Source organism: Lonchura striata, chromosome 15, assembly GCF_046129695.1.
Source record: "Lonchura striata isolate bLonStr1 chromosome 15, bLonStr1.mat, whole genome shotgun sequence".
In the NCBI taxonomy this organism is placed as follows: Eukaryota; Metazoa; Chordata; class Aves; order Passeriformes; family Estrildidae; genus Lonchura; species Lonchura striata.
The window spans coordinates 3,980,580-4,003,716 of record NC_134617.1 but is presented as its reverse complement, the minus strand read 5'-3'; the positions used below and the strand labels follow the sequence as shown (position 1 = coordinate 4,003,716).

General features: G+C 41.2%; 1 protein-coding gene across 12 annotated transcripts in view; it reads right to left on the bottom strand.

Annotated features, from left to right (window-relative positions):
• The window catches only part of EBF1 (EBF transcription factor 1), a 268,667-nt gene that overhangs the window by 50,781 nt on the left and 194,749 nt on the right, over nucleotides 1–23,137 (bottom strand). For 6 of the 12 annotated variants that reach the window (XM_021530732.3, XM_021530735.2, XM_021530737.3 and 3 more), the window contains exons 9-10: nucleotides 17,947–18,080; nucleotides 10,195–10,321 (exon numbers count right to left, since the gene is read on the bottom strand). In XM_021530732.3, the coding sequence (XP_021386407.1) occupies nucleotides 10,195–10,321; nucleotides 17,947–18,080 (261 nt within the window). The remainder of the gene's footprint in view (nucleotides 1–10,194; nucleotides 10,322–17,946; nucleotides 18,081–23,137) is intronic. The other 6 variants (XM_021530731.3, XM_021530728.3, XM_021530726.3 and 3 more) reach the window with 1 other exon arrangement.

The window sequence follows — 23,137 nt, the reverse complement described above, 5'->3', positions numbered from 1 at the left end:
TGAGCACACAAACTATGTATTTTTATTCGATGAGTTGTAGCCTTCTACAGAAATTATCCCACTGAAATCTGGGAACTGGATGTAAGATAGGAGAAAAAAACAGAACAAAAGAAAAAGGGGACAATAAATAGATGTATTTCAGAAATGATTAGGAATTACAATATTGGGTAATAGTTACTTTCCTGCACAACCCCTGGCACGTGAGGCACTGAGGGTGAAATGCTTCTCACTCAGCTTTAGCCAAACAAGTTCTTATTTGAGAAGTTTTTCAGAGCCCATGTGCAGGCAGAGGACAGAGGAAAGTTTCCTGAAGATTCCCCCACATCTTAAATGGCATCTTACAGTCCAGAGGGGATCAGACCCAGAGCTCCAAGGGGTTCACTACATTTTTATAAGGTATAAGAGGGCTTCATGATGTTGAAAAAGGATAAAACCCACCCTGAAGATGCTGCAGTGCTAAAAAGGAACATAAAATTTCATAATTCTTCATAGGTGTCACAATTTTGCTCTGTAATTTTCACAGATTTAAAATAGGGAGTTTGGCACCAATTTCTGTTTTAACACTTATTTTTACTAGGTGGCTGTTACAATATCTTAAATGCCATATGCATTTTCTGTCCCCTGGGGTCCTAAAAATGCCATATTTAGTTGCTTGTGTGGGGTTTCTCTGTGTGTTTTTTTGGCTGGGTTGTTTTAGGTTTTTTGTTGCTTGTGTGTGATTTGGATGGCTTTTATTAACTCTCTGTCTGCTGGGTGTGGGTTTTCCTTTTTTTAACCACCAATGCTGGCACCTGGTGCTATCCAACAGCAGTTAAGTCCACAACTCTTCAAGCATAGAGGTTAACCACAATTTATGGCAACAGGAAAAAGAAGAAAAATCATATTTGGGAAGTGGGGGGAGGGGATAGAAGTTAAAGACATTGAGAGGTGAAACAACAGTAGGTTTGGCCATGCAAATGCCTTAGGGCAAACTGTGCAGGACTGCAGCAAGTGCCCAAATCCAGACTCCACTGTGACACTGCCTGGGTGGCTCACACTTATCTCCCCAAGGTGCAAACTACCACAACTCCCCTGGTCCTTGGCATTGGAAGTTTGGTGTGGAATGGAAGAAGTTCCTTCAGAAGAGCTGCAAAAGCACAGCCTGATTTACATCACGCTAATATGCTGGTGTTCCAATAGATCAAATAATTTCTATCCTACCTTGTGGAACAAAACATCTGCATACACTTGGCTTGGCAGGACTAAGGCATGATGGTTTTATAGTTCTCAATTAACTGCTCACAACAGACCAGGGGCAAGATCCAATGGCAAAACTCCTTTCAGTGAAGGTTATACAGTTAGATGCAGACCTTAAACAATCAAGCTTGACATTTTTTTTTTTAATTAAAAAGGAAAATGTAGCAGTTTTAGCACCACAGTGCTGTCCCTCAGCAACAGCAGCAGCTGGGCGATGACAGAGACCTGCCAGGAGGTCCCGGGGAAGCTCATTGAGATTGCTGAAACTTTTGTGCAGATTGAATCTTCAAGGAAATTCTGCTTTCTCTAAGACATTAGCCAGCCATTATCGTTAAATAAACATGGCCCAATGCCACATGTCTCACATAATTTAAAACACCGTGGCTACAACTTTCTGAGTTGGCTCCCGTGGTGTCACCAACGCAGCAGCTCTGCAGCCTGTCTGCACTGCAAAGTTTCAGACAAAATGGCTCAAAAAAATTTTAATAAAGTAAGGATGGACACTGTAACCTGTGCCAGGAGGCAACTCTGCAGAGTTCTGGCACATCCTGAGAACCTGCCAGGATTGAGTTTTGTCATAGTGTGATTAAACTGTTTCAAACATCTCTATCCAGTTACCAGGGCAGACCACATCACTTATGCACTTGATATCTTCATAACTAAGCAGAAGAGTCTGTGTGAGTTCTTGCAAGATAGCAGAAAAGTACAAAGAACTTCACACTCCATGCAATAAATTGCTCTTGCATCTACTGAGATGAAAGGCTACAAGTACAAGATTTTCCTTTTATCTATATATTAACAAAAAAAGCCTGAATCTGTAGACATGGGCTATATTGAGGCACATCTTCTCTGTAGCCACTGCTGTCAGAAGCTCTAACCAGGCTAGATAAGCACTACTGGCTGTGTAGGGATGCTGGTACAAGCAGAAGGAATGATGCAGCCCAAGTCCTGCCTCTGGGGAACGATGCTGCACATCCCAGAGCTGGGCACTTGTGAAACAAAAAGCCTCAGCAAAATGAGCCCTCACTAACAAGCACCTCAAAGGATTAAACACATCTTAAGGAGACTATTTGGCAGGCAGTGCTGTGTGAGAATGTGCCTCAGGCAGCTGTGCACTAAATTCAGGTCCTGATGCCTTCTCCAGAGCCAGGGTGGGCACCTCTGAGAGCCTGGCCATGGCTTGGCCACTCTTCAACCACAGCAAATCCTGCCAACCATTCCAGCAGAAACCAAAACATGCTGCACCCCACGAGAGGAGCAGGAAGGATGAGTTAAGGACATGCATTCCCATGAGGAAGCCAGAATTCCCAGTCTATTAATCATGTCAGTGGCAACAAGTAGTTGAGGATTCTGTTTTCTGGACCAGCAAAGAGACAGTGCCTTGTCCCTCTTCTTAGAGCACAGCACCAAAATACATTAAGGTGATCAGTTCAGACTCTGCTGCCACTCTAAACTGCCCATTTCTGTGGTGTTTGTCTAACCTGGATAGCCACACATTAAAGGCAGTGAAGTCCCCTGTAGAAACAAAGTACAATGCAGACATTTTAGAAATTCATCTCATCTCCCTGTTTTATTGGCCTTTTTTTAAAAAATAAGAGGGAATAATATCTCATCAAGTGACATGAGCTAAAAGGATAATAAAAAAAGATTAACAATTTCAGCCTGGAATAAGAGTTTTGAAGTAAGGGTATGAAAATTTAAAGGTTTTGGGGTGGGGATAAAGAAAAGAATTTACAAGGCTTATTTTGTGAATCCAGTTAATTTATCATGAAGTCTGGAATTTGAAAAGCAAAAAAATGGTTTATTGGCTCTGAAGGTCAGATAACAATGTTATATCATATTCAATGGGTTAAGGTTCCAAGGGTCTACAGGGTTGCATGACAATTGCAGGAATCCTTATGAAGTCTATTTTATACCTTTATTGTTAATAGCTTTCTAATCCTTTACCACAAATTTATAGTTTAGAAATGGCAACACATCTTAAAGATTAAAGGTATGTGACAAACAGTTCATGTCCTCTAATAATCAAATCACATAGTTTAGATTGGGGGCTTATCAGGCTTTTTCCTACTCCATGGTTTCATAGGTAGAAAATACTTTATATCCCTATTACATGAATGATGAATGGGACCATTGGTTATGGGCTGTTATTTGCTTGGCTGTAGTCAATATGTTTTCTTTGGACAGGGACTTCAGTGATTTATTTCTCTTTTGGCCTTATCACTTATTAACTCAGGGCAGACAGAAACAGCCAAGGCTGTGAATAAGGACTAGTGCCCATTTAGACTTCTAATATCAGGGAAAATATTCTTTTTAATGATCCAGCTACCCTTTGCTGCGTAGAGTCTGATTGCACTTCCCTCTAACTAGAAAATAAAGGTCATATTTCTTAGAAAGTGTATACATAAAATATGCAAAATAATATGTTTCCTTCACAGACAGCTTTATTCTGACGGTTGCTGTAATTGCTTTCATTCTGAAGCTGTGCTACAGGTACCCTGCACACTTCCAGTGATTGTGTTTTGCAGTGTGTTATGGTGTTACCAGTGTTTAAGAAATACCAAAGAAATGAGGGTTCTGTTCCTATTAGCATAGAACAGGAATCCTCCAGTTTACCTCCACCAGCCCCTCTCTGTAATCAAGTGGGATTCCTCCCATCTTCCTTTCCTGACTTTCTGCAAACCAAACCAACCAGCCTAATATTGCTAATATTCCACCATGACAACTCTCCACACTTCAGTCCCCTGGGCATGTCCTTACAAGCTTCAAAACAAATATTTTGGTAACAACATTAACACCCCAAACCACCACCAAAATAATAAACACCGAGATTATTTCATCTAGAAAATCTTGTTCCAAAGCAATTGCAGCTTTTTTTTTTCCCCTCAAAGTTTCCAGGCAGGGCAGGTGACTGACTCAGTTAATGGACTGGAACATACAAAGGGCCAAGCTTACACTCAAACAGAGATTTCCTGAGAGCAGCTCTTCTCCTCAAGAGCAGGTTAACACCCAGATTACATCACTGATGGGGGGCTTGGAGGGAGAGACTGCACCAACCCCACCCTTGTTTTCCCTGCAGGGTCCTGGACCCAGCAGTGGCACCACGAGTCCTTCAGGGGCTGTGACAAATTCCTCTGGAGTCCCCATGGCAAGGCCCACTTGGGAAGGAACACTTGGCACAGTGGGATAAAGGGGAACTCAATGAAATCTTCATTAGGATATTTTTAATTAAATTCCCCAGTAAAAGTTTATATTTACAAAGGTTTGTTTTCATTCATTCTTACTTGATTGTGCTCTAGAGAAAGGATTTACCATCTCTCCTCCATAGACCCTCTCTGAGATCAGGAACAGATTTTCTATGGAGCATCCAAAGCACAGGGTAACCTGCAGCACAGGGCTCCCTGCTCTTCAGAACAGACAGCTCTTACTTTAAACTTTTTATATTTCTTTGCATAGAAGGATTTTTTTTCCCCTGTTCTTCTGCAGCACTTTCTGACTATTTAACTTCAGGACATCTGATACTTTTTATTCTGCCACCACTATTAATATTTACTAGTGAAAGGCAGATAAAAACTGCTGTTAAAAACAAATGGCATTCATTTGCTAGCTACCAGATCTCATAGCTGGTCACTCTTCTGGAGAAGTGATGTGTTCTATATTTCATTTCAGCTTAATGATCCTCATATCTTTGAGATTGAAGAATTTTATAAACACATCAGGATAAAACCTGAGACAGCACCAGACGTGCTGGATCTTTCCTCTTATTTTTATTGTTTTGTTGATGGTGGCCTTCTCTCCTGATTTATACTAATCAGTTATTTAAGTGCTCATGATTTAATAATAAACACGCATGAATGAGGCATTGTAAAACTAATGAGGTTGTGGATTACTGATTTTGAGAATAACTGCCACTAGGTTTTAACATTTCCCAGGAACCAACAGCCACACAACTATGGCCAAGGTTAGCTGGTGTAAGGGTCAAACTCCAGTCTGAAAGGATCAAGAAAAGCTCCAGTGGGGCTGCAGGAACTTCTTGACAGCCAGTCTGTCTCCTATCACCACTTCTTGTTTCATTGATTATGTACTTTTTGAACTTAGCTATTGGTGCTTCCTTGAAAAGAGAAAATTTTCCTAGCAAAGGAAATCACTGAAATTTACCAGGTTGGAATCTTAAGGGACTCAAGATCAGCTTTTAAACAGTTCCAGTTCTGACCAGATCTCTGTACGTGACTCCAACCTGTGCTTCCAGGACCATGGACTCAAGTTTTAGATGGTAACAGGTAGTTTTTGGTCTCTTACTCTTGAAGGTATTTGACTTCAAAAAAAAAGGAAAGGAGAATGGTTCTCAGAAGACAACTATTTCTTTGCTTCTGAAAATACAACCATCTAACAATAAAAATCTAAAAATTAAAGCACCTAAAACAGAGACTTTTGGAAATGTTACCCAAATCATCTATGATCTGCAAGGCCCTTCCCTTTTTGTTCATGGACTCAAATATTTTTGGAAAAAATTTCCACAAGACCATTTCTTCTTTGTAGCAAATAGAGGAGTGGAAAGCTTCCTGAGAAGCCCTGTGACATTTCAGAGACAGACGCAGTTTCCCAGAAATTCTGTGAATATCCTGACCTCCACAGCACCAGGATTTCCACATCTCTGCACACACAGCGCAGCACAAACACCGGTCACTGCTGGCAGTGTGCACCCTGTCCTGCTCAGCCTGTGCCACAGTTATCCTGCAGGATCAGAGCTCAGCACGGGGTTATTCCCAGCCCTACACTCATCCCCCATCCACCATTCCCATTTGCAGCACTTCAAGAGACACATCCCACCCCAGAGCCCACAGCAAACACCAAATGGCCCGTGGGGGACTTGGTCAGCACACAAAGGGTTCAGCCCACAGCCTCCCTGGAAGCCTAATGCAAATTCAAATGGTCCCTAAATTCCAACCTCTATCCAAGCATGTAACCTATTTCCAAAAGGAGGAGCAGTATTTGGGGTACTGCTCAGCCAAGAATCTGAATTAACCCGCGTTGCACACAACCTCAGTGACACAGCTCTGTACTTCTGGCCCCTATGAAGTCGTTTGCTCTGTTTTAGGAAAAAAAAAGCACAAAATCTTAAACTGAGCAGGTGGTAGAAGACACAGCATAATGCATTTTTATGGGCCCTCCATATGTCCTTTCCAATATGCAGTGAGATAAATTCTCATCTCAATTACGGTCGTGCAGCCCCACTCAAATCTTGCAGCTTAGTACCACTGCAAAAGTCATCTGTGAAATTCATGCTGTCCATGGTGCATCTATTTTTTTTTTTTTTTTAATTAAACCCAAACAAAATCTCAAAGGCCTGTCTGGGTATCACAAATTTGTGCCAACTCTCATTTCTTATTTAAGTCGACCATATATGTCCTTAGTTGCCTTCCCAAACTACCTATGGATTTGTGCCTCTAATCTCTTCCTTTATCTCAGTTTCTCCAGTTCTAAAATAATGGTAGTGACACACACTTGACTCCCAAGTTGTGACACAAAGCTGAATTCAATTCATTCAGTGCTCTCCAGTGCCAGAAGAGACTTAGAGATGAGCAGTGCCACAGCATCTCTGGGTATTTCTATGTGTAACATGGATTTTTAATATTATTCCAAAATGAACACACATTCAAGGTGTGTTCAGACTTCTGTATTTCAAATCACATTCTCTCAGGAATGTCAAAGCTTAAAATCTAAGAAATAATTGCTCTCAAGTGCATGCCAATGGCTTGCTCTGCAGATGGAAAATAAAAAACTTATGTTTTCTTGTAAGGACAGGGTTGACACTGGTTTATTTCTTTCAGAAATACTCACAAAAGCCAGGATTTCCCTGTATATATGTGACCTTCATTCCTAGATGGCACATGGACTACTTAGAGATCATGTTACTAAGTTATTTGCAGTTAAAGAGGAAAAAAAGGCTAAAATTAATGGGTCACTGGGTATTTTCTTCTGAGAACTTAACTACTTAACAGTAAGAAAAAAACAGTTTACAGCCAGGTGGCTTGAGGGGATATTTTGTTGAACACTGATTAAAAATAATTTCTTCTAAATGAGACCTGACCACAAAATGGGACCATTAACGAGCAGGGACATTCTCACCAGAAAGGAAACTACGCTTGATCAACTCCTGCACCGCCCACAAACCTCAGGTCTTGTTCTCCCTCTCTCACACACTCTCTTTTGCTTCTCCCCCCCTTGCTTTTTCTGCTCTCCCCTTTTCTTGTTCTTAATAGCAGGGTAAATAAGCAGCAAGTGATGCTGAAATGTTTTCGGCCAAAAACAGAGGCCAAACTCCTCTGAGAAAACATTTGGCCTCTGTGGTTTTGTAATATGTTCCAGAACACTGAGTTCACTGAAGAACATTGTGAAAAACTCCCATCGACTGGAGTGATGCTGGGGAATGTTACTGTATCCCAACTTCCAATTGGTCCACTTCCTGCAGGCCTTGTTAAAAAAAAAGAAAAAAAAAAGAAAAAAAAAAAAATAGTGCTATGTGGGAGTTAAATCAAGTTCCCATGGGAAAAATGAATGGCAAGAAATTCTAGCTTTAAAAGAAACAGCTAATCTGCTAGTTTGATTGTTCTTCAAAACTTACAATGAACCAATAATCCTAATTAAAACCACTTGGCCTAGTTCTCTAAAGCATCATAGCTTTTTCTATGCTTCGTTTGTACACACCATAGACTATTAGGTTTTTTCTAGTGCTCACTAACAAAGTGCTGACTTTGTTGGGATGGCTGAGCTAATTTCGTGAACTCAGTGTGAAACCTTAGCTAAACAAAATTGTGGTAATTTTCCTTAATTTGTAAAAGTGATTGGAGTGCAAACAAAATTTTCCTCTTGGGTCAATCCTATAATTTTCAATTAACTAAAACTAATCGGCAGGCATGTACTGAACCTGCATTTTGTTTAAAGGGCTGGAAGGCACTTCTGAAGGTCAGGATGCATTAATTGTTTTTATTTTAGTTTCATTTAGTCCTTTTTAAAAAGCTACATTTACATTCAGGCAGGTTCTAAAAGGAAAATGCAAATTGTGTGAGGTAGGATTTCAGTCACAACACCTTTTCTGTATCCATTGTAACTCTGTAAGTAACTGCATGAGAGAATTGTCCATGGACTGGATCACCTTTGATTTTATCATTGTTCAGTATTTCATAACTTCCATTTACTGGATGAAAAAGATTGTGTTTTAAACACCAACCAGAAAATGCATACATGGAAACACTCTCCCTACTGGGACACTTTATTTCCACATTCAGCCATCTGCTTCTGGGCAGACAAGCTAAACTGCTGCCCTCCTTTTTACTGGAAAGCTAATTAATGATATCTGAAAAGCAACCCCAAAATGGGTTCAGGCCATTTTTACATTTAAAGAAGTCATCATAAATTTCTTTGCAAAGTTAAGGGGAGCAGATTCCCCCCTTTTTTCCCTTCCATATCCACACCTGCCATTTCAGAAGCCCCAGGGGCAGCCACCCCAGTGGGGTGACAAGAGGCAGGACAGCACAACTTCCTGCAAAAAAGAGAGGAGGGAAAGGATTCATCTCAAACAGTCCAAAGCTCTGGGCAACATCCTCCTGTCATGGTTCACACCATCAATTTGCACAAGGCATCAATTTGACCTTTGCTTTTCCTTTTGTGCCAACACATTCAAAATCTTTTTGATATGGTATGTTATTGTCCATTATATGGGTTTCCCACATATTGCTGAAATCAAAATGCTCACAAATAAACACACAGCTTCCACAAGTGCCTGCTCCTCAGCCAGCAGGGCAATATGTGAGTATTTTAAGAGCCAGTTTAAAGAAACACAAGGCATAATCTCATCTGGGGGAGGGTATTTGAAAAAGACAAGAAAGAATTATAAGGCACCTTTGTTCACCTTGCTTAGTTTAGTGTTAACAAAATTTGAATAATTTTCCTGCCCAGCTGGAGCACAGAATTCTCTCCTCTGCCTCGAGCCCCTGTGTGTACCCTGAGAGTTGGAGTAATGCATGTGGAACTCAGGATGCCTTAGGCACAAGTATTTATGGTATATCCTAAAGTTCCAGTGGCATTGAGGGCGAGGAAATGAATTGTACTGGGTTGTGCTGAACCACAGTTCAGGCAAATAGTTCCAGCATAATCCTGTCTGTAGATGTGAACAACAAGTGCATTAAAAGCACATCAAAACCAGGGCAAACCTGTTAATTCCTGTAGCACACACCTTCAGAGGAATCAATGACACACATCCTTTTAAAAAGTTAGGCTGCTATTTGATTTATTTTCCAGGCCATTCTTATAACTACTGACAGTGGCTTGACACTGACAGCACCTGCAATGTTCCAGACTGTTTTGGGTTTTTTTGTTAGATTTTTTGATGCCAAATTACTCAAGTTAGTGGTCTCCAGTGTGGGAAACCACCCCAAAGCACAGTGCAAGTTGCTGTGTCTGCAAAACTGACTGGGCTGAGAGCTACTTGAGATCCCTGTAAGCCAGAGACAAGTGAGCTATGGTGAGATGGGCTGGCAAACAGGCTTTGAACCCTTGCAACACCTGCTGGACAACATGAGATGGAGATGTTTAGCAGGATCCTTCTCAAGACAGGAGAAGGATGTGTCTAGCTCCTTGTGCTTGCACTCTTCCTCTGTTTGTTTAAGTACTGGAGTATCTGCTTCCCTCCTTCCTCTCCCCTCCTGGGTAAAGAGATGTCCCATTGAGAGGACAAACAAGCAAACAAAAATCCCACACTGGGATTTCAGATTCATCCCTACAGTCCCCCAGTTCTCCAACCTCCCCCTGACTCCAGCCTCAAACTGGTGTTTTCAGTGATGTCCTCAGCAAAAACAATAAGACGCAGCACAGGTTTTAATGATGAAAGCAGAAGCCCTAGCAAGGGTGATATATTGCCTGCCCCATTTTCCCCCCTTACGTTCAAAGCATCCATACCTGTGTAAATGAATCTTCCAGGCGTTCCCTTGCAAAACTGCTTAGACTTGTAGGACAATGTGACTTCTACAACCCCTGGGATATGTCGGGGAGGCGTCTGTACACGGATGGCATGTGGAGTAATCAGCTAGAGAAAACATTGGGAAGGGAGAAGAAAGAGAAAACAAGCACTGTTAGATGCTGAACACCTCTTTAATAACACTTTCCTCTCAGATCACAGTAAATAAGCTTTAAAACATGTAATTAACCTGTCAGTGTTTGAATACAATCTCGATGTAACCCACACAAAAGCCAGTGACCACAATATTTACAAGCTTTCTCGTAACAGCATTATTCCTGTTTTCATACATGGCAGGCAATTGCTTCCTAGTACAAGCATCAGCCCTGGTTTAATGCAATAACTCCAGCCTACTCCAGCAGGACACCCACGTTTGCTCAGATGAATTCTGGGATCATGACAGTGTCCAACAAATCAGATTCATAAATGACACAGAATTACACGTGTGAACATGGCACAGCACCAGTCCAAGGTTTTAAAAACTCCAGCTCCCAGATGACATCTGTAGACTAGAAAAACACCTTGTGCTGCTGTTTTAATTTTCTGTTCACTCTGTGGAGGTGTAACTGATTCCTGTAGAAATGCAAATCTTGGCTTCTAAAGGATGCTGGATCTTTCCTTCAAAATTATGAGAGCACTCAAAAATGATGTACCAAAGAAAAGCATCTAACCATCACTTCCAGTCTGCCTCACTGCAATGAGAGGGCTTCTTCAGGTGTAGATTTACACAGAAATAAGTAGATAAACCTGACTTTATTGGGGCAGGGGATTCTGATCCTCTTGGCACAAAGGTTGGGGTGGGTCAGCGCTGCACTTTCCAGGCTCTAGACAATTTTTGCTTTTTCAGGATTCTGGACTGGATTTAAAATGTGGTCCATGAAATGAGTAGCAGAGCTATCTAGGAGTTCACTAATTCAGAGCAAGATTAACTCAAATCTCTGCTGCTCTCAGAAACTACAGCATTGTCTTCCCCATCACCAAAAAGTCCTCTTCTCACTCAATGTGCTCCCTCAGAAAAAAAAAAAAAAAAAAAAAAAAAAAAAAAAAAAACAGTAAAAAGAGGTCCAGAGAAAAGATGACATGATTGTGTCCAACAACCAAGATACAGCTCTGGCACATGGATAATCCTTCTCTGCCTGTGGCACATTAATGCACCTCTAGAGAGGCAAATAAAACCAAGACCTGGCTTGACAGGTTATGAGCAAATTGTGAGCACCCCATGCAGTCAACTGCTCTATGCTCTTGGTCGAATCATGTCCTGGATTAAGGAATAAACTTCAATAGTTTTTTTTTAAATAAAAAGCTTATTTTGTTCTTATTTTTACTAAGAACCAAATGTTTCAGCATTGTAGTAAGGCCCCACCAAAAAAAAAAAAAAAATCCAGACTTTGATCCAGTTCTTTGTTTAGGGCACAGGACTAAAAAAGAGCACAGAAGGAGAGTAAGATCTGTCTGAGAGCCATCTGTGCTACAGAGGGAAATGGCACACACAGTAGGGAGCTCTCCATATTTAAAATAAGAAAATTAATATTAAATCAAGTTGAATGTTAAACCAAAACTACCAGCATCAAATGCTCCAAAAGTTATTCAGATCCACAGAAGTCAGAAGCCACATGTCATTTTAGAAATTATCATGTAGGGGTTGATGTCTTCTTGTTTGGGAGCTCCAAAAGTATGTTTTCAGGCTCTGCTTTGGAATCATGTGGTTTAGAAACTCACTTACTTTTAAAAGAAACCTGCCTTTTTTTCCTAAATTGCTCACTCTATCAATTTGGGAAAAAACCTAAAAATTAAAACAAAACCCAAAACCAAACCCCAAACTTCCAAGGAATGCTTTCACTTAAACTGTGTTGTCTTACAGTTGAGCTGACCAAAGCCTAAAAGTCCAGGCCAATTCTCTCCATGCCCTAAAAAGCCAGCAGAGGCAGAAGGCAGTGCCAAGCAGCAATTGATTTCCAGTGCTTCAGACACCTCTCACGTTGGGGTGAGCCTCTCCCTGGAAGCTTCAACCCTTCCCCACTGAACAAACAGGACAAGCTTAGACTATTTGTTCAACTGTAAGCAGCCAAATATAACTGAGATAAATCCCATCCTCGAGTGGTTCTGGTTAACTGGGTGAACTGGCAAGATGGAGAATAATTTATGGCATTTTTGGGAAAAAATATTTGTAAAAACAGCCAAGGATTTTAGTAGTAAAGGTTAACACGCTCATCTTACTACATCAGCATGAGCCTTGCATCCCTCACCCCCATTCTGGCATGAGCTATACAGGCAGCTTCTGGTTGTATCTTTGAATTTCCCAGCATTTACTGGTCTGTCACCACTTTAATGTTCTTTAAACATAATTTGTGGCATTTTCCAATACTCATCTTCCCTGGTTCCCAAGAAACGTCTGACCTATTTATGGTCCATTGTTACAGAGAGCTGGGGAGAGTTAAGCAAGTTTCCTGGTTTGTTCTCCACAAACAGTTTGGTTTTCCTTTGTGCTCTGAAGTAAATAAGTTTAACTGTGTTTAAAACCACAAATATACAATAATGTCGCCCACACATTCCCAAAGGGTGAACATTATGTCTGAAGTCCTATGGTTTAGGACACTCAGGATGTATTTTATTCCTCCTTTCCCTACAACTAAAATTTGGGAGGTATACCAGGAGCAAACATGTGCCTCTTCCTTTTGCTTTTTCTCCATCACATCTGTCAGTGACCACTGGCAGGGATTCAGTGCTGGGTCTTTGTTCTGGGTCAGCCTTCATGTCTCCTGCACACAGAGGGAACTGGACAGCTTGGTTACACACGAGGAGCTCCTGAGATTGCTGTCATAGCAGGAGATTTGCTTTAAGGGACAAAAAATGTTCCTTTGCACATTGAAATCTCCCACCTTGAATCTCAAATTCAAGTTCCACAGTACTGCCAGGATCTGCTGTGGACTGGGAGCATCTCTCCAAATTGTCCTGACTCTGGTTTGTAATCCAAGTGACCCAGTTGGTGCTGTACATCTCTGGGCAGTCCAAGCCCATCCACAGCAAAAGCAGATCTGCCCCTGCCTTCCATAACTCCAGGATTATGGGTTGTTTTCCTCTGTACACTGTCAGCCTGGGGCCTGATGTTGGGAACCTACTCCACCTTTTCTCCCTTCACCCTGACATAGCCTGTTCCTTCTTCAGGGCACAATCTGCCTCGTATTTACATGCAAAGCATCTGGAAGAGGTGAGCTATTACCATCCAGGGATATTAAAAGTAAAGACAACACTTCTGGATGCCTCTGAGCCCCAAAGAGCTGGAGACTGATAAAGAGTCTTGGGGAAGCATCGTGACATGTCCACCCTGTTGTTTTTCAGCATCTGTCCTTGCCCAGTGACAACCACAAGACTCTGAGGTAGATGAGCTCCCTGTGTGACCCAGCAGGGCCAGTTGTGCATCCTCAGCTCAGCTGGAAACTCTTGGTGGATGAACAGACACCAAAAGAACAGCATGGCAACAACCAAGAATCCCTAAATATGAGTTATGCCCCTTTCTGAATTTATTTTTTAAATGTAAATCTTGAGCAAGGCATTAATCTGTGATTTGAACAGGAACCCAGCGGACAAAATTCTCAAATCCATCTTCCTCTTCCATTTCAGCATTTAGCAAATTAAGAAATTGAGCTGGACGTAAAATAAGTAACTGGACCTTTCTCCCAAGGGATTTTCAAGTGATTTGGCCTGATACTTAGTAACTGCATTTGCTGTTTGGTATAAATTCTTACATGTCAGCTGGGACATGCAGTGGGTTGCACTAAAACCTGAGTTAGGGATCTTTTGAATGGTGGGTGGTGCCTGGCCTTCAACATCCAAAACACATTTGGACTGAGTGTGTACAACAAGCCTCTTTCTGTGGTTTGCTAATATATTCTAGGCATTCTTGTGTGATACAGCATCATTTCACACTCTTCAGAGTGCCAGGTTACTTTCTTTTTTTAAAAGTGACATTTTATAAGGAGATGTCATTAATCTGAGTCACTAGTTTATTTTTGCATGCTTGAGCTCTGGTTTGTGGTTAGGGAAATGGTGACAATCAGTCATAAATTTGACTTTGACTCTGTGTGAAGAGGACCATTAGAACAGGAATGAAGAAAAATCCCACCAACTGAAGGTAATGACAGCTTTCAGTAAGAACAGAACCCTTAGGGTACCTACATTTTAAAAAACAACCAATGACTTTGCATGCCTCAATTCTGGGCATCCAGATGCTGCTTAATAAGCCTTGGTTTGCAAAAAGAGTGTGCCTACTCATTTTTTAAAAATGAGTCAGAGCTCCAAAATAAGCACTAAAAGCCAGAGACTTCCAAAATCAATAACAAACGTAAAAAGCAAAATAACAAACTGAATTTGATTCAGCAGCAGTAAAAAAAAAAATAATACACAAAAAAGCCACCAAACCAAAAAAATCATCCTCTGTTTTTGCACTGTACAAATGTAAAAAAAAAATAAAAATAGATGTTTCAGTGTTTCATCTTTTCTTAATATAAAAGAAAAAGAAGTTGTTTCCAGCTGACTCTGTACAGCTGCAGGAATGTTCTTGGCAGGAAAATGTTTGAAGAAATAGTTCATTTTAAGCAAATATTGTGGAATATTTATAAGACACTAATTTTGTCTTCACAATCATGTATTTGCCCTGCAAGTCGACTCTCAGAGTCTGAGCACCCCAACAGGAGAGAGAAACAAGGACATGTTCTTATCAGCAGCACCACTTTGGAATATTTGTGACCACGCAGGGACCCAGAGCCTGGGGGAAACGCCCCAAATTCCAGCTCTGTGTTGTGTGCACTGCAGACAGGCAGCGGGGCTGTCTGGCACACAGAATGTTTGCTGGGAGGCGCTGAGCACAGCCAGCATGTGCACACCATAGAGCAGCGCTGTTTGTTTGGCGGTACGAAAGTCCCCTGGAAACAAAAAAAGGCATCAGACGGCCCATTCTGCTGTATTCTAAAAATACCAGGGGCTTTTAAAGTCATTTTTCTAAAGTAATATGGGAGGTAAGGATTAATTGAACCTACTGGCTTAGGGTATCTGCGTTTCTGCTCAAAATTAATGTGACAAATTAAGTTTTTATTTAGTTCTCCCTGGCTGAGAAAGGTTGCAATTATGTTAGAGTGTTTACAGCCAAAATATATGTTTAAATAATAAATATGTGTTTCAGAAACCATGCTAGACCTCCTTTTTTAACACAGTCAACTCCATTTCAAGCATATAAATATTTCAATTACAAAACTTGAATGCATGTAAAATAAATTAAAAATATATTATTTGCATTTCAAATTATTTATAACATGCTGCTTGACAGCAACAAATTCACTCTTAAAAGGAAGTTGTTTGGGTTATTTTGACTCTTAACTTTACTTCTGAATTAGGGTAGGAGTTATATTTTAAATATCCATGCAGCTCAGGTATTTACATGGATTTTGCTATAATAAAGTCTGAGTAATATAGGACCTTTACAATAATTACCTTCACAGCACCTCTCCAAAGAAGGTGACTAATCTTATTACTGTTTTAGAGAAAGGGAATTGAACTTTAAGTAGATTATACGATTTGCCCAAGGTCCCATGCAAAGTCTGTAGCAAAATGATGCTTAATTTCAATATTAGACTTCATCCTCCAAACCACCTGCAATTATCACTGAAACTGAAGCTGGAAAAATCCACATGAAAATGTTCTTTAAGACTCTTTATTTTTCTTTAGTCTCTATCTGGTTTTGTTTGGGATTTTCTGAAGCCCAGTTAAAATTATATTTTGTTTGGATCTATGAAACAACAGGATGAACTTTAAAATTTGTCCAGAATTCAATGACAAAATAACCTGGCCAAGTTTGCTCATAACTGGGCCTTAATGGCAACTCAGGATGAGCCTGCTCCAGTTTTGTAATGGACTCAGTTTCAGAGGCTTGACAGTTCAATTTTATACTCTATTAAAGTAAAACAAAAATATTCTTCTTGGGTACTGAAAATTCCTTAGACATTTTTAGAAATGGGAAGGCAAATGAAAGAACTTATTTTGTACTTCATAGGTGGCTTGTATGTGTAATTTGAATTATTTATAGACCACTATTATTTAGGGATCACTCATGCATTTCTGCACTTGTTTACCATGTTTGTTTGCTTCTTTTAGAAAGAATGTTCTTTACTCCTATATGATTTTTGACTGCTCTCATAGGTTATGAAATGAGAAGCAGTTCTGCAAGAGAGAGGCAGTGAAAGAGTTGCAGGCCATTGCAGAATTCCCAGACAACAGACTGGCCTCGGTCCGGACCCCCTCTAACATTATTAATTCCATGACAAGGCCTTGCAACCATCAGCAACAATGTTTTGACCAGCATTAATCTCCTGAGATTAGAAACTGACAATTAATGGCTTCCACTAATAAATAGAATCAAGATTTATAATGAAAGATCCAATTCTGCAGCGCCAGAATTGGAGCAGTTTCCTCCCAGCCCCTTCACCTTTCCCTGTGAAATGTCTGCAGCCATAATGGCTTCAATATTAACACACAGAATGCTTACACTGGGCCCAGGGGGCACTTTCATGATCACATAAGGGCTTCAGAATAGGGCTCATTTACTGTCTCTCCTTTTCTGGAATGCCCTTTCATCCACACTTGTCCTCAAGTGGAAGGATGAGAGACAGAGAGAGAATAGTGAAGGACATTAGAGAATACTCTTCACATGGAAAAAACACTGCCATATGTGCAATGGAATCAGTAGGGGGAATGTGCTGGATATAAATTAATCTATGGTGTTGATTTAAGATTTACAGGATGGAAGGTAAAGCATGAGAAGATCCTCTCGCCATTGGGAAGTGTTGCAGAGATATTTCAAGGAGGCTGCGGTTTTTTTCAGTATTAAAATAATGAAAATTACTATTTCTTATTAAACCTTAAAAAGGCTTTTGGAAAGCCCTAAGTTCAAAATATAAACCTTTCCTTGGAGCTGTCTCCTTGTGCCAGTGGGGGAACTCTGCCATGGTTTCTACAACCCTGGCCATGGCCACTGGGCTGATGCTGCCTGGGTTTTAACTTTCCACCGGTTTTGGGGGAATGTAGGCTACACAATTAATTATGTGCTGGGAAAAGACAGGATTTAAGGAGCTGGGAAGAATAACAACAGGGAAAAAAATGAATAAGAAACAAGGAAAGGGCTCCTGTGAAACTGCAAAGTCCCCTGCTAGGTATGAGGAGTCCACTGTGGATACAACGTGGTGCATTTGTTTGCTGCTATGAAAATGATATTTACACCAAGTATCCAGGCTTTAGGGATATGCTGTTCAGGGGTGCTGAATTCTGCAATCTTCACCTTACTGAGCTGCAGCTACCAGCAACCAGTTTCCCTGAAAATTGGGATCACCTAAACATTTGTTTCCTGTGGGCCCTTAGCTATTGTAGTGCTAAACACAGAATTATTCACACAGGCCTTTATCCTCCCCTTTCCTCAGAATAAAAGCCACTGAGCTAAATTCTCAGCCAGCACCAGAAGATCCAAATCCCCCTGGTTATAATGGGTTCCCGCCACAGATAAATTTGATTAATTATTTTCATAAAACTGAGCGAGGCAAGGATTTGTGTGTCGACATTTGTTGCTGATTTAGCATGTGGCCCAGAGAAAGGACAGGCTGGCTACAAGAGACAAAGCTGTGAGACATTAGCTATGAGACAACACCTACCTCACTCCAAACCAGCATGGTGCCGAATATGACCTGTAACCCATCAAAGAAATTGTCTCCTATGATGATGACAGTGGCACCTCCTGTAGTCCATCCTTCACTTGGACTGATGGCTTTGATACATGGTGTAGCTGCTTTTCAACACACATGAAAAAGAGAAGTATTCTGCTGTTAGAACTGGATTTTAATGATAGAAGACGTGAGAAAAATAAAAGGAGCTTTCATTCCCCCCCCCCCTTACTAACACAAAGATTTCAGCAATCATGTTCTTTATAGTACATATGCATGACCTCAAACTCTGTCTTTGGAAGCATTTTTTTCCTTAATTTCTGTTTGGTTTTATTATCTGCATTGAAAAAATAATTTTTAATCCTGTATTAACAAAAAAAAAAATCACAGCATGATGGGCAGAGACCAATTGGAAATCAGGACACATCCCTTTTTTTATTGTATATGAAATGCACAAGACCTAAGTTAATAAAACAATCTCCAGTAAGCTTGCTTTATTATCCATCAGAACCCAAACTCACCAAGGAAACTCCCATAAATATTATGGAAAATATTGGCAAAATAAAAAAGGGTGTAACCCTCAGCATTTCTCTAACTGTTCTGCAAGAAGATCCAGGTTATTCAGTATTAAACCATCCTGCTCTGATTAATGCTTTGGCTACTACCAAAAAAAAAAAAAAAACAACACCTCAGAACCAAAGCCACAGCTGCCATCCAGTCATTCCAGGTGTATTGCATCTACAGGATAAACAAGATGTGTGTGCAACACATTTTGCCATATCCATGCAGTCTCACAGCCACTTTCTTGGCATGGTATCTACTCAGAGCCTCTGAGAGGATGTTGAAAACTCAAGTGCTGCTCAAATCTCGGGCTAAGAGCTTCTGATTTAAGACTTTGTAAGCAGAAGCAGCTCAAATATTGGTGGGCTGGGGCAGTATAAACATTCACATATTGATTCTCCTCCTCTGCAGCACAGGGACGCCTTGGAATTTAACAGTGCTGAAGCAATAGAAATAACATTACTGTAAAAATAGGCAGAAAGCCCTGGGTAACTCTCTACTGTGGAGTCTCAAGGGTGGTCACACAGGTTGATGGAAAGGAGCAACTTCACCCAAGATGCTACCAACTTTTCCTTGCATGAGGTGAGAATATGGCATTGGTAACATTAGATAACACTTTAAGTAAAGCAGGTACCTCAACAATTTCATTACTCATGGAAAACAGGTTCAAGGAGCAGCATAACTCCACCAGCCAAGCTCAGTGTTGGAATGAATGATTCTTTCCTGCAGATGTGAAGCCAGAGGGAAGAGGCTGCACTGCAAACTCAGGAACAGCTGCCACTGCCCAGTTTTAGGGTTGGTGGCATTTGGCTGCGAATTACTACTTGATTGAAAGACTGATTGAGCTGTTAATTTCGTTTCTAATTTTGATCATTTGATGATGTACTAAGGGAAGAGCACTCAGGCACTTCCTCAGGTAAGGACTTAGTAGGAAGATGGGGATATTAAAGCCATTGTGTGTTAGCACCACCCAGGATAAAACCCTTGCCCTCATGAGTTACTCAGCCTGGCAGTGTAGTGAGTTACTTAATGAGGCACAGCCTCAGTCCTAAATTCTTCTAATTATAAAGACAGGACATTAATTCATTCACAGAAGCCTAATTCAAAATGCTCCAGACATAGAGCGCTAAAGAGACCCCATGCATCTTTATGATTCCTCAGTGAAGTTCTGGTTGGTTGGAGCTGATTGCAAGAGCCAGTGTGGCTGCTGGGAAGCTCCTTCCCTCAAACCCTGGGCAGGGTGGGTGGGTGGGGAGCTGGGAAGCAGGAGGGAGCTGGAAAGGGAGCAGTTGAGTCACCCTGAGCAGTGTTTCTGTGAGCACTGCCCCAGCCTCACACCACTGGTGGTGGCAGGCACAGATGGGGAGCAAACAGACCCCAGCCCTACCTACAAAAGGTTGCAAGTGTCAGGAACAAAGTTTTCCACTACTTAAGCTGATGGGGATGCCAGCTCCAGGGAAAAACACAAACAGGCAGAAAAAAATCATTACCCTACTCCAAACTTGGCAGAGTACAGCCATTAACTTTTACATGAGCTAACAAAAGAAACATCCTGACATTACCGTCACGAAAACGTAGCGCGCACAGAAGTAACTTCAATATGTTTAATTTGGATTCAAATTACTTGCCTAAAACTGTGCATAAAAAACACTGAGATGTCCAAAAGTAAATGCTTTCCCTTCAGCCAAGCTCACAGTAATAGATCTACAGTGAAAACAGCTTTTCACAATGCCATCTAGCCCTTTCACAGTATCAAACTTTTCATAAATAAAAATTAAAATCACTTCCAAATTACACCCTTTCCAGTATTCCCAGTTGATTGTGGACACATACCCCCCACAATAAAACCCAGAGATAATCAGTTTCCCATGTGTCAGAGAATAAGCTACTTTTCTTAAAGACAACAGGCAACATTTTTTTGCCTAAATACCAGTGAATAAAAACTATTTGAGACCATAAGCCATTAACAGAAAACACATGCAGGCTTTGCTGAAAGGGTTGTCAAGCACTGGAAGAGACTGCCCAGGGAAGTCACCCTCCCTGGAGGTATTTAAAAACCATGTAGATGTTGCACTTGGGGACATGGTTTAGTGGTGGGCTTGGCAGTGCTGAATTTAGAGCTGGACTCAATCTTAGAGATTTTTCCAACATAAATGACTCTACAATTGAAAATTATAGATTCAAGTAATCTTTAAAATGAATGCAAGATACTCTTGTGCAGTTACAGGACCCACAAAAAAGTCCTTGCTGTTTATGTTGGGATGCTCTTTGTGCTCCCTACATTGCAGTCAGAATTTCAGGTTGCTGCCCTTTCTGTGCTGCCTCATGTATTTGATTCCAATATTTTATAAATGTCTTTGCTTCATATCAAACACCTGCCAAGTCCCATCCACGTGAGCCAGGGGGACTGAGGCAGACTCACTCAGGGCTCTGTGCTGAGCTGGGGCTGTGAGTTCTTCACTGGGACACTCTCACCTGCTTTCTGCCTATTTTTACTGTGACCAATGTCACATGGCATTTTATTGAAATATGTAGAAATTGCGCTGAATCTGTGCCTCATCAAACCTGCTGGCAATTACCCAGGACATCTCCTCTGAGGATAATAAGTTACAAGGACTTGGTGGTTTAATCACCAGGGTAGGATGGTGCCCTTTGCAGGCCCAGCCTGAGCTGGAGTGAGAGCACTGTGCATTCCCAAAAGATTTCAGGGCGTTATTTTTCCATGTCACAAAAACCAGAGGGACTCCCCAACTTTGCCACACAGCCTCTCCTATTTTAAAATGCAAGTGTCTGTAAAGTTTGGAAGGGCTGCAGGAGGTGCTGCCCAGCCAGAAAAGTGGCCCTGAAGGGCTGCATCCCAAGGAAGACGTGCTGAGGGAGGCATCCAGACTGTTACCTGTTTTTGAGGGCACAAACCATGTTTATACAATGACATATTTGCAATAACCAGTGTCATTCAGGACACTGCTGTGTCTAAAACTTTGCCTTTCCCAGGCCCTTTGCTTGGAGCAGCAGGGAGGATGGAACTGGGTCCCTTTGGAGCATCCCCACAGGTAACACTGGGAGGGGGCAAGGCAATGAGCTCAGCTCTATTTATGCCCCTGGTACAAATGTCTGGCCAGCTCAGGCCCTCAGCTCTTCATACTTCTGCTCTTAATCACTTGGCAACTTTCAAAGCACTGTCTGGAAGGTGTTTACTTCTGTGCAACCCTAGGAAAACAGAGCTAGGCAGAATAATCTTTTCACTGGAGGCCTTGATTTTTCTATATTTTGTTTTGGTCAGAAGACAAACCAAAATATAGATTTTTTTTTTTCTTTCATAATTCCAAGTTCCAGAATCTCTACCTGGAATTAACTATAACACTATTCAATGCCTCCAAGGAAAACAAAATGCTTTGTTTCAAAATATTATCACTTCTCATGCCCTTCTGTAACCCCAAAGCATAATTTCTGAAACGGCGTTTTTAAAACAAATAGAAAAAATGTTACATAAAATTTAGCTTTTTCTGTAGAAAAAGAGTTTTTAGTCAAAGTCTGAAGCTTCACTAATAGGAAAATACAGTGAAGAAGTTTAGACCAGTCCTAGTCAAGGCAGTGAAGTGAACATGATTGATAACATGAACAGCCTTTAAGTCCAGGGAAGAAGAAAAGAAAAGAATAATTGGTCATTCCTACATATATGAACTTTTCTCTTGTTATTTTTGAATGAAGAACTGGAAGCCAACTACAATAAGAACCAAAGAGTTTGGTGGCCCAGCTATCAGACAGGATTTTCAGACTCTTTGGTGTGAGTGTCACATCTGTCATGTTCTCTCAGAACACAATGGGCTGGGCTGAGGGAAAACCAAACGTTCCCCTCCAGCTGCAGCAGGACTCTGCAGCTCCTCACTGAAGGTGATGTGGCCACGTCCTCCACCTGCTGAAAGGGTTGTGAGCCTCAGTGAGCTGCTCTCCTCCTTTGCACGATACCTGGGCAGGTCAGAGCCCCCTGTGCCACGTCCCACCCTGCTGCTCCCACGGGCCAGGCTCACAGATAGAGGTGGCCGTGGCAGCCTCTGCATCCCAAACTTATTGAGGCCATTGGGAATCCTGCCACTGGCTTCAAAGCTAAGGGCTCTATCAATAAACGTTAAGGATTTATGAGCAAAAACGTTCATGGCTCCAAGGAAAACAACATTCCTATGAAATCCTCATTTTTCTCAAAGTACACATTGTTAAAATCTTATCAGCTCCCATACAAAGGATGGCAGGTACCCACTCCAGCACGTGGGGAGCTAAAAAAGGAAAAGTTTTTTGTTGTGTGCTGTGCGTGCCGGTGTGTTCCTGTGTTCCCACACTTCCCAGCTACTGATATACAGGGATTTTTCTTCCCTCAAACTGTGACAATAAAATGATTACCCCGCCACAGTTTAGCATAATGGTTCAGAAATGCTCGTGGCATATTGCAGAGTTAAAGTGGAAATTATTAGGTAGCTCTTCTTTGTTATAATAATGATCACTCCACAAATAAAAGCTCTTCTCCCAAAGGTACTGCAAGGCACAAAATGCTAATTCTGAAGATTATGTGTGCGCTTTTATTAAATATTACTCTGCCCTGTCTGTTTGAGGGCTTCACTGCTCT